The sequence below is a fragment of the Lipophrys pholis genome (genome assembly GCF_963383615.2).
Source record: "Lipophrys pholis genome assembly, chromosome: 23".
Lineage (NCBI taxonomy): Eukaryota > Metazoa > Chordata > Actinopteri > Blenniiformes > Blenniidae > Lipophrys > Lipophrys pholis.
In genome coordinates, this window is record NC_137645.1 from 1325534 (window position 1) to 1336904 (window position 11371).

The 11371-nt window shown below is 47.8% G+C and overlaps 2 protein-coding genes across 2 annotated transcripts; both read right to left on the bottom strand.

The window, feature by feature from the left end:
* Window positions 1-5: 5 nt before the first annotated feature.
* Window positions 6-6501, bottom strand: znf513b (zinc finger protein 513b). The gene is made up of 7 exons (XM_080492763.1): window positions 6374-6501; window positions 5859-6101; window positions 3894-4016; window positions 3432-3566; window positions 2664-3140; window positions 2048-2241; window positions 6-1848 (listed from the first exon to the last, which is right to left on the bottom strand). Exons 2-7 carry the CDS (start codon window positions 5896-5898, stop codon window positions 1234-1236), a joined length of 1584 nt encoding a protein of 527 aa, XP_080348889.1. The 5' UTR covers window positions 5899-6101; window positions 6374-6501; the 3' UTR covers window positions 6-1233.
* Window positions 6502-6920: 419 nt separating this feature from the next.
* Window positions 6921-10785, bottom strand: LOC308127565 (uncharacterized protein; the record flags this gene model as incomplete). The annotated part of the gene is made up of 3 exons (XM_080492696.1): window positions 6921-7651; window positions 8487-8927; window positions 10035-10785. 3 exons carry the CDS (start codon window positions 10783-10785, stop codon window positions 7326-7328), a joined length of 1518 nt encoding a protein of 505 aa, XP_080348822.1. The 3' UTR covers window positions 6921-7325.
* Window positions 10786-11371: the final 586 nt, after the last annotated feature.

Genomic DNA, 11371 nt, shown 5'->3' on the forward strand with positions numbered 1-11371 from the left:
GGAAGCAGCTTCAATCACACGTTTATTCATTTTGCTTTATTAGGCGATAAGAAGGCACAGAGAACAAGACGAGAGAGGCAGTGTCAGCTCGGATGATGCCGCGACGGCTCACGCGCACAAAAATAATAAAAGTCACAGAGAAGTCAACTTTCCGGAGGGCCGAGTGGTGGAAGACCACGCCTCGCAAATCAAACTAAATCAACTTGTTTTCGCGGCACATTTCCACTGCAGGGGGAACATATTCACAGTTTTGACTCGATTCAGCAGTCTTATCTTTCTTTTCTTTTAGTTCCGTTTCATTGAGAGAAACTGAACTTCTGAAACCGTCCCACCCACCTCGTTTGCACGTTGCTCATTCAGAACTGATTCTCAATTCTGAGACTTTAAACTGGTTTTTGATTAAAACTTATCAACACTTGCTGACAGATTTATAATCCAAGAGTTGTTTCAATTTCAAAAGCAAATGTTTTGTAATGATTTCTCATAAGACTGGTTTGAATTATTTTTTTTTAAGTGTTTTGTTTTCAATATAAACCCGGGAGTTTTCTAAGAAATCAGTGAAAACGACGAGGAACTTCCAGCTGGTGAGATGATGCTCCACACCTCTCATCCAGCCGCCACAACTAATATCTGTGGAGAAGAAACACGATGATTTGAATTTGTCTGGTTCAGATTGGCTTCATTAGATCAGATGGAGTTTCATTCACGACTCGCGGCCTGGGAGTGTGTGTGTGTGTGTGTGTGTGATGTGTGTGATGTGTAATGTGCTGCACACACACACCCCCCCCACCCCGTTTGTATAAAGTCAGTGCAGCATTACAGTCATTCTGTCTCAAAGGCACCTGAGTTTGACTCCAACGTGAGCTGGAGGTTCACCAGTGTATAACGCACACAAACACACACACCAGGAAACACACACCTTTTCTTCTGCTCTGTGGGGCAGCTGCAGCTGTTTGACAATCAGACGCCTCGATCCTCTAAATAAAACCTGATAAATCTCATGCTGGTCAATTTCAAAACACATTAAAAAAAAACAAAAAAACTGCAGTAGCTTGAAGAAAAGTGTTTAGTCTTTTTATGCTGTATGAAGTGTGATGGCTGAAAGAAAAGAGTAAATTCTTACATTAACTTTCCAGTGGATGGAGTAATGGCTGCAGCTGCTTCTCTCTCTCACACTCACACACACACACACACACAGTCACACACACTCGCCGTCACTCACACATGCAGTGTCTAGCTGTGCTCGGCTCCCTGACTCGGCTCCTGCCGGGCGTCGTTGCCCCAGCTGAAGCCGTTGATGGGGGCGTGTTTGTCCCAGCTGTCGGTGTTGTGGCCGTGCTTCTTCTGGTGGCGTTTGTAGTTGTCCCAGTGTCCCGTGGTGTAGCCGCACTCGGCGCAGGCGTACGGCTTCTCGCCCGTGTGCCGCAGCATGTGCCTCTTCAGGTTCATGCTCTGGTTGCAGGAGTAGCCGCAGATGACGCAGTGGAACGGCTTGGCGCCCGAGTGGATGCGCTCGTGGCGGCGCAGGTTGGCCAGGTTCCCGCAGGCGTAGCTGCACGACGGGCACTGGTAGGGCTTCTCGCCCGTGTGCACGCGCATGTGGCGCTTGAGGTTGTCGGGGTGGGCGGAGGTGTAGCTGCAGTGCGGGCAGCGGTGTGGCTTCTCCTCGGAGTGGGTGTGGGCGTGGCGCGCCAGGTGGTTGGGGTAGTGGGACAGGAAGGGGCAGTCGGGGCAGCGGTACAGCTTGGCGCCGCGCCGCGCCCGCCGGGACGCCCGGGGCGACTCCGGGCTGCACGGACGAGCCGGGTCGTCTTTGGACTGCAGGTCCAGCGAGCAACGACGACACACCTGGAAGAGACCAGAGGTTTAGGTCCTAAAACTGCCGTGGACTTTGAAACTTTCCTCAACATGAGGAACAAGGATTGTGGAAGACTGGAAACATGAAGAGCATGAAGTGGAAGTCTGCCGTCGCCATGGGAACAAGCTACCGATTGCGTAACTTCGGACACAACGCAGGAAAATCTACAGTTTGTTGTAATAAGCGTACCTGCCCGCCGTCGCCCTCCGCCTCCCCGTCCTCCTGGTCCCCCTCCAGGTCCGCCTCCTCCAGGGTGAGGCCGCACAGCCGGCAGCACAGCGGGAAGAGGAGGACCGGGAGAGGGGCGGAGGGAGACCCCAGACCGCCCAGCGTCTGGAGGTAACCTGAGTCCTGAGACACTCGCAGGGTCAGATCCGACATGACTGCAAAGACACAACCAGAAGAACAACGTCTGATTAAACTTTGATTCTAATTCTGTTGACAGGACAATTCTGACTTTAGCTGTTTTTGGTTTTTTTCCACGATCTCCGAAGTGTATTATTTTTTCTCAGAAAGTCTTGACAAGAGTTTCATTTCTCACCGAGGAGCGCTCAACCCCAGAAAATTTCTCTTCCTCATACTTAAGTTCTGCTAGTTTCTGCTTCCTCTTTTCTGCTCACAGCACAGACAAGGGTTCCAGGTTTCATCTCTCTGTGTTTTCTTAAACCCTCTGCATGCAAAATTATATGTAAATGGGTGAAAGTCTTTTTTTATTTTGTTTCAGGATGACTGCGGGGTTATCTGCCAGGACTCGTTCGGATTGGATTAGCCTGTACTTGATAAAAATATCTAAACGTAAATGTACCTTCATCACCGTCTGCGTTTTTGCGTTTCCTCCTGGCTCGCCTCTTTTCTTTCTCCCTCCTCTGTGGCCTCTCCTGCGAGTGCATGCGCTGGTGTCTGCGCAGGTTTCCCAGCGAGCTGCAGGCGTAGCTGCACTGCGGGCAGCAGTAGGGTTTCTCCCCGGTGTGCGTGCGGGCGTGGCGCTGCAGGTTGACCAGCTGGGCCGAGGCGTACGGGCAGACGGGGCAGCGGTACGGCTTCTGGCCGTCGTGGGTCCTCATGTGGCGTTTCAGGTGGTTGGAGTATCGCGACGTGAAGGCGCAGATGGAGCAGGAGTACAGCTTGGAGGCGGCGTCCACCGTCTTACTTCGTCTCTTCCCGTCGGCGTCGGCGTCGGCGGACTCGTCCACGTCCGGGGAGTCGTCGGGTGCAGAGGTGTGCTGGAGGCCGTCCTCACAGCTGAGGCAGTAAAGCTCCACGCCGAGATCCAGGCCCACGCCTGCATGAAAGAAAAACACGTTTAAATAATGCGACAGCAAAGCTGCAGGATGAGTTCTAAAGAAAAGCAAAGAAACTGTGACATCACTTATTAAATGTCACATAAATCCTGTCTGGGTTTGAATATTTACACTCTTGAATTACAGATGCAGGAAAACCACACAACACTACAAGAAAGCAGAATTAAGATCTTTAACTATTTTCACATAACGTCATATTACAAAAACATAAGTACCCTGTAACATTCTACATTTTCCTTTATTACATATGAGTAAAATGTTTGAATTCCCACCGAGATCCAGTCCTGCTCCCAGAGGCGTTTCTCCCAGAAGCTGACCGCAGCCTTTACAGGACAGGAAGTCGGGGAAGGTGGAGTCGGTGGGAGCAGAGGGGTCGTCCTCCACACTCAGGGAGAAGACCGTCACACCTGAACACGAGCACGGACAGGAAAGAAAACTTCATGTGGAAGAAGGAAATACAAAATATGTGGGAACATTCTGCTCTGCCTGCAGCTTCTTTGTAGACGGTGAAAGTCAAAGTGGCAGATTCATTTGTGAGAACTCGCAGTATTATCACCTTTAACTCATTTCACCTTCATGAAATCATAGTTTTGTTGTTTATAATGTGTCCCTCCCAAAATGGGCACTCTTTAGTTTATTGGTTTGAGTTTGACGTGGTAGATCATGTAACGGGAGACATCGGCTCCACGGATCGGAAAAATGTGACGTGATCGTGATGTCTGTGTGTCACTGACCGGCCTCTCGGTCCAGCCCCACGATGTCCGAGTCTCCAAACTCCAGCTCTCCACTCAGCAGGAAGTCGCTCTCCAGGACCAGGCAGCCCGGCTCGACGCCCGCCGCCCCGTCCTCCGAGTCCACTGGACACAGACACGCCTCGTCAGAAACAACTCACACTCACAGAAACTGCTTCATGAATGGTAACGGTTTAAACGTTTTATTTTTTCTTAGGAGTGACTCGGCAGCTGGGAACAGGCACAAAGTCGGAGTGTTGACCAAGAAACTGAGGGGGAAAAAGAAGGTGCATGAGACTGGAGGAGGAAGAGGAGGAGGAGGAGGAGGAGGAAGGTGAACGGGCGAGCAAATGGAAGCAGAGGAAATCAGTGAGGATGAGATAAGTGCAGAGGAGGAAGAGTCAGAGGGTGAGGAATGAAGCATCAGGAAAGGAACAACAAGTCAAACACAGGACAGAAAATATAACAGTGAGGCGGATCTCAGACACGTTCAGGGTCATTAACAGGAAATTAGTTATTTTTTCTTTTTCTCGTTTTGGACCTTTTCCTACTCGTTAGTAGTCCAGCAAGACAAACATCTTATACATTTTTAATGTGATAAGCTGGACGAGAAAATCTTTTGCATGTGTAAACGAAGCAGCCCAAACAGAATTTGTCATCACAAGCTGAACACTTAAACCTAATTTCTGAACCTGAACGCCTCGTGTGGAGCCTCGCCGCTGCTTCACGCTCCAGTGAATGACACCAAAACAAAACACAGACGCTCTACTAAAAGATATTTTAAGTCTCTGTGGGTTGGAGATGCTACAAGTCACGGCTGCAAAAGGATCAGAAACACGATGCAAAACACTTTGATATTCTGAACAAGAATATATAGAAAATATCCCTGGTGATGAAGTCTGCAACAAGGTTTACTGAAGCTTAAACGCTCTAATGTTGCACAGGTGGGTTATGGGAGGTGAGGAACCTTGTGCAGACGCACTGGAGGCCGGTTTCCCAAGGTAGCACTGTGAGTATAAACACAGAGAACTGCAAGGCAGATATAAGAGAGAGAGAGAGAGAGAGAGAGAGAGAGAGAGAGAGAAGAGAGAGAGAGAGAGAGAGAGAGGAGAGAGAGAGAGAGAGGAGAGAGAGAGAGAGAGAGAGAGAGGAGAGAGAGGAGAGAGAGAGAGAGAGAGAGAGAGAGAGAGAGAGGGGAGAGAGAGAGAGGAGAGAGAGAGAGAGAGAGAGAGAGGATGAGAGAGGGAGAGAGAGAGATGAGAGAGAGAGAGAGGAGGGAGAGAGAGAGAGAGAGAGAGAGACAGAGACAGAGACAGGACAGAGAGAGGATCACGGAGGAAGCCAAGAAAGAAAGAAAGGAAGACAGACAGGGAGGAGAGGGTGGTCAGGAAGCAGAGTGGAGGAAGAGAGGAGGTGGTGAGTCCCAACTGAGGCGGTACATTTCAGGATGAGATAACGAACAAACAAATGTCTCCAGCATGTCTTCCTCCCGCAGAGATACTGAGGAAGGAGCCGAGCCTGCAAAAGATCCACGTCCGGACCTCACGTACACCCTGGCGATAAAGCTACCAGGGAATTCTCGTCTGGAGAAAAACTGCTCTCATGTTTTCAGCTTGTCAACCTGGAGGACTGAGAGAACCGGGAAAGCTCACAGAGCCACCGATGAGTCTTTCTGTCCTTTCTGTCACTCTGACTATCTTTAAGTTCAGGCTCGAGGAACGACGCCAGCAGTCTTCTCTGTGACGGACAATGAGGAAGAGTCAATAAGTCATACCAGTTAAGCAACTTTAAAAGAGTCCGTTTCCTCAACAGATGCATTTTGGACAAAAATGGAGATGTACTTCCCCGTTGTGAGACAGAGAGCTGGAAGAGAGACAGATGGAAGACAGAGAGACAGACAGACGGAAGACAGACAGATGGAGGGCAGACATCTGGAGGACAGCTGGAGGAATCCTGCTTCACACTCACGTTTCACCGGCTGCGGGTTCGACTGCTTCCTCCTTGGCATCTTGTCCTCTCTGTGTCCCGGGTCCCTTTCGGGTTTCAGAGGAGACACGTCTCAAACTCCGCGGTGTGGAGTCAGTGCTCTGTCCGGGAAGGCAGTTAACGACATGTCGTCCTCCTCCTCTTCCTCCTCCTCCTCATCACCTCCTTCCTCTTCCTCCAGAGGACTCCAGCAGCGGAGGAGTCATCACGACCGCGTAGTCCAGCCTGAAACCGAGTCCCGACACCGACACACCTTCACTAAACCCAGCCATAGAAACACTAACGCTACTTTAAACCGAGAAAACGACGCGGAATAACTTTAGAATTACTTTTAAACCCCGTCGTCACACAGCCTTTGTTATTATTTCTCAGCAGGCGGAGCCATGTTGTTAGCTTAGCTTGCCTGTCGGCTAAATTTAGCGTTAAAAATCTAATTAATATCTCAACTGCAGGATAAAAATTAACACCGGAATAGTAAGAGTCGCTGCTTAACGTACCTCTAATAGAGTCGCTAAATGTGGCTCAGACTTCGAGAAACAGTGTTTTGTTGTTACCAGAGTCGCGCACACACACACACACACAGCCTGACAGAGCCGGATCCGGGTCCTGGTGACGTCATGGACACAGCAGTGCATTGTGGGAGTTGTCGTTCTGATAACTTCTGATCAGTTTATCTCCGTGTACTTTGAATAAATATACTTATTAAATAAGCAGTAGTTGTCATTTTTTCCGCATTCAGCTCACTTTACAACATTCTCACTTTATTAAAAGAAGTTAAAGGAAATATATAAAGCACACTAATTGAAATTTACATTCTTGATTAGTGATTATTATTGTCATACAAGAGGACAGGGAAGGAAACTTGAAAGGTTGAACTAATAAATGACCTAAAAAGTGAGTTATTAGGTTGTTTTAGACAGTGAGAAGAAGCGAATTTAATACTTTTCTTTGATTGCGAAATGACCTTGCTGGAGTTTTAACCCATGCAGCACACCTCTGGAAGATATCACATATAAACAAAGAAATGTCTCATACAATGTCTTTCAAGGTCTTTAATAATATTAAATTAAATGATGTATGTCAAACAACAGTAATTATCTGACTATGAAGAACTAAGACAGTATCAGTATCACTGTGCTCATTTTCTAACACTTCACTGAAGTTATAATAACCTTAAAAGTCTGAGTCAGTTTATACATTATTAATTAAAATATTATCTCTAAAAATACAATTTATTTGCTATTATCTGACGGCTCACATTTACCAGGGACTAAAATTGAAGTATTTTCTATATCCTGTGCCCTGCTAATGAGAGGAGGGACTCGGTGGGGTAAAATACATGATACATGACACACAGCACCCATTGGCTGTGGAGTACCACAAGGCTCTGTCTCTACTGTTTGTTAAAGAATGGCAAAAAAGCTACCAAATCCAAAATCTGTGCCTTGATCACAAGTTCATGGACTCGAACTCATCGATCCTCTGTCGGGTATTTCCTCTGCGGATCTTTCTGTAGGAGACAGTTTTGTACTTCGACGGCTGACGGCCATCTTTATTCTTGTCGTCTGCTGCGTCACCCTCGCCGTTCATCTTGGGAGAGTCTTGACTTCCTCTGTCGTCGTTTCCTTTGACCTCTGTGGCCTCTGTCCCTGGACTTCCTGTGCTGGGACTCAGACCGGGCCCTTTGTTTTCTCCTCTGTCCTCCACTGTCGCCTGAGCGGCGGCGTCCATCAGCAAAACGTCCTCCTGCGGCCTGCAGCCTGAAACCTGCAGCTCTGGAGGCAGAAACATCTCCTGTCACTGTTTCCTAATTAAAATACTTTCAAAGCATGACGGGAAGCGATTCAATTCGGTCTGTGGAGTTTCTTTTTAATGATGATTCGCTTTTGGCATTCGCGTGAATGTCATCTTTGTGGAATTTTAATGGTATTTTAATGAACTAATTAACTCTCCGGCCTGAATCTGCACTCTGAGTAATTGTGTTCCGGCCAATCACCGCTGCAGTTATGTAACGCACGCTGAAACAAAGTGTGCAACTTCCAGATGGATAGTCCAACATTTAGAAAAGAAAACAATGAAAGCTGTGAAGCATGGCACAACATAAATACTCATTTAGGTTATGGGGAGGAATTATTAGGACTTTATTTGTGATATTCTTTTGTAATCAAAATGTTTAAATGTGCTTTTTTTTCAAATTTGCCAGTCCTGCCACTTATATCTGTTCAACCAAATAAAGTTTGTACATTTCCACAGCTGAAGAGCAGATTTACAGGATCAAATCCAAATAAAATCCGACGGGTTGTGTTGTTTTACAGTTTGAAATCATTTATGAACAAAACAGGAACAAGACTAAAATATTCAATATATGAGAGAAGGATGATGTTTATATGAATCTGAAGCATCTGAAAGTTGGTAAACAGACATTAAAATCTATATTTTATTAAAAGTTTAGATGAACGTGGCCTGGGAGTAACTATAAGACAAGTAAGACAGTAATATCCCTCTTTTGCATTCGTCTCAGTCCTAAAAATCCTGATCAAAGAACCTCATCAAGCAGATCTGGAACCTGCAGGACGACCTGAGATCTTCACCTGTGTGTCGCCGCCTCACCTGGATGCCGGGACTGCAGAGTCGGGGGGTGAGGGTCCGGAGCGCTGTCCTGGGCTGCGGCAGGATCCTGTCTGCAGGCGGTGGAGAGGCTGAGGGAGGCGCGGCGAGGCTCTTTGTTGCTGCTCGGCCATGTGGGATTAACGTCCCCGCCGGGGCTTCTGACAGAGTGTGGCTCCTCATGTGGGAGGAGGCTGGAGGCCGGGCTGGAGGCCGGGCTGGAGGCCTGGGTGGAGGTCCGGCTGGAGGCCCGGGTGGAGGTCTGGCTGGAGCCTGGGGAGGGAGGAGGCAGCGTCAGGGAACCTGACTGATCTGGATGCTTTGAACCTTCATCATGGTCTCCTGGAACTTCTTCTTCATCAGCCTCTTTTCCTTCTTCAGCCTCCTCCTCCTCCTCCTCCTCCTCCTCCTCCTCCTCCTCCGTCTGGTTTGCTCTCATCATTTCTTCTCGGGCACAACACTTGTCTTCCACAAGCCTCCATTCTTCAGCCTCCTCCTCCTCCTCCTCCTCCTCCTCCTCCTCCTCCTCCTCCCCCTCCTCCTCCTCCTCCGTCTGGTTTGCTCTCGTCATTTCTTCTCGGGCACAACACTCGTCTTCCACAAGCCTCCATTCTTCAGCCTCCTCCTCCTCCTCCTCCTCCTCCTCCTCCGTCTGGTTTGCTCCCGTCATTTCTTCTCGGGCACAACACTCGTCTTCCACAAGCCTCCATTCCTCAGTCCTCTCCTCCATCACTTGATCTTCTCTGCCCTCCTCACTTTCTTCTTCATCTTCACCATCCTTTCTTCTGTCGTTTGCATCCCGATTCTCTTCTCGTCTCTCTTGCCCTTCGTCCTCCTGGAGTTTTTCTTCACCTTTTTCTAGAAGCAACTCAGTTTTTTCTTCTTCATCCGGCCCTTCTGTTTTCTCCTCCACATCCTCCTCTCTCTCGTCTTCTATTCGTCCTTTCTTTTCTTTACACTCCTGAGTTTCTATGTGCCCCTCATAATTTTCTTCCGTCAGCTCTTCGGTCTCCACTTCATTTTTTCTTTCTTCATCCTCCACCTGTTCTGTTCCTTCTTCTGCCTCCTTTTCTTTCTCTGTTCCATCATTACTACCAGGGTGATCTTTTCCTACACTTTCTTCATCATGAGGTTTCAACTCCAACTCTTCTTCAATCTGTTCTTCCATCTCTTTCTCCTCCTCAGTATTTCTCTCTTCCAGCTCTCTTTCCTCCTTTCCTTCCTCAGAGTCCACTCTTTCTGTTCCGTCACCTTTCTCTTCTTCTTCATTGTGCCACTTCGTTTCCTCGTTTTCATTCCTTCCCTCTGCTTCTCCAACCTCCTGCTCTTCCTCAGTCCTCTCCTCCTCCTCCATCTTTGTGATTTCATCACATTTTTCCTCCACATCGTCACTCCTCATCTCTTCTTCCTTGTCCTCCTTTGCCATTTCGTTTTCATCCTCACATTTCTCTTCTACATCTCCTTCATGAAACTTCACTCCAACCTCTCCTTCCATGTCACTCCTTTTCTCTTCTGTGCTCTCTCCAGCCACCTTTTCTCTTTCTTCTCTACCTTCTGTCTGGTTTTCTCTGTCCATTTCGTCATTCCAAACCTCTATCTCTTCTCTTTCTTCCCGGTGAGACTCCATGTTTTCTCCAACATCTCCTTCCACGTCAGCCTCTTTCTCTCCTACAAGTTCCTCTTCCTGTTCTTCCACCTCCGTCTCAGACTTCAACACTTCTATTTCTTCATTTTCAAACATGATGTCTCGCTCTATTCCATCATCCTCACTTCCTCCGTCCTCTCCTTCCTCATCACTCACTTTGTTTATTTCTAGAACTTCCTGTGGTTTCTCGTCCTCCGTTTCCTCTTCATCTCCCACTTGATTCCGGCTCGATGTTGTGTCACCCTCATGTTCTTCTCCTGAATCGTCAGGAAACTTCAACTCCAACGTCTGGACTTCGTCCTTGTCGCTCTCTTTGCTCTGTCCTCCACCCTCTACAACGTCCTCCTCCTCCTCCACCTTCTCTGTTTCTTCTGTCTTCATTTCCTTGTTTCCATTCTCCTTCATCCAGTCTTTCTGCTCCTGATCAGTTTCTTCTTCTCCAGCTGGCTCCTTCATCCTGACCTTCTCCTGGCCGTCGTCCTCTGGAGCAGCGTCCTCCTCTTGCTCCTGATCTTCAGACGGTATGGGCTCCATGGTGTCCTCCAGTGACAGAATATCTCCAAACAGCCCCACGGCCTGAATGACCCGGGTCACGATGGAGTTCTCCTCCAGGTCCAGACTGTCCAGCATGTCCGCAGTCGTCCACCAGCTCGCCATGGCGTAGGAAGCGTGCTCCTTCACAGCTGAGGAAAACTGCACGTCTCGCCAAAGTTCGTTGTGAAAGTTCACGTCTCAGAGGGATTTCACTCCTGATTGGCAGCAGATCGTTTCTCAGTCCAGTCTGGTGACCCGGAGGCCACGTTTTCCGCCTAATGCCTCAATAATGTGAACAGACCTGGTAATACTTTAATCTCTCAGGTATGAGCTCTGAAACCTTCCTGCAAAACTTCAGCAGAGCAAATACAACTACAGGGTTAAAGTCATGCATTCAAGTTTTTGTTTTATCAATATAATATAAAAAAAAACCTGAACTGCTCCTGCAACTACAACAACAAGCTGTAGACTCCACAACAGGTCAATAATAAACTGTGAAATCAGCTCAAACTCTTTTCTGTTGACAGTGTGATCAGATTTTTCCTTAACAATGATAATCATCTTTACTACTGGATTTTTAAAAACACTAAACAAATAAGACCAGGTAATTGTGATATTAGATTATAAACTCCTCAGCTCGAAGTGTAACCAGGAGATCAACATTCCTGCTGTGGTTTATCCCTCGGTGGCATGTAAAGCTTCACAATAA

What these genes read in the sequence shown, in the direction of transcription:
- znf513b (XM_080492763.1), bottom strand. Translation starts at nt 5,898, where the DNA reads ATGCCAAGGAGGAAGCAGTCGAACCCGCAGCCGGTGAAAC. An exon ending in GGGAGCAGGACTGGATCTCG is followed by an intron (nt 3,141 to 3,431) that starts GTGGGAATTCAA and finishes TCTTTCATGCAG; the next exon opens with GCGTGGGCCTGGATCTCGGC. An exon ending in AAACGCAGACGGTGATGAAG is followed by an intron (nt 2,242 to 2,663) that starts GTACATTTACGT and finishes GTGTCTTTGCAG; the next exon opens with TCATGTCGGATCTGACCCTG.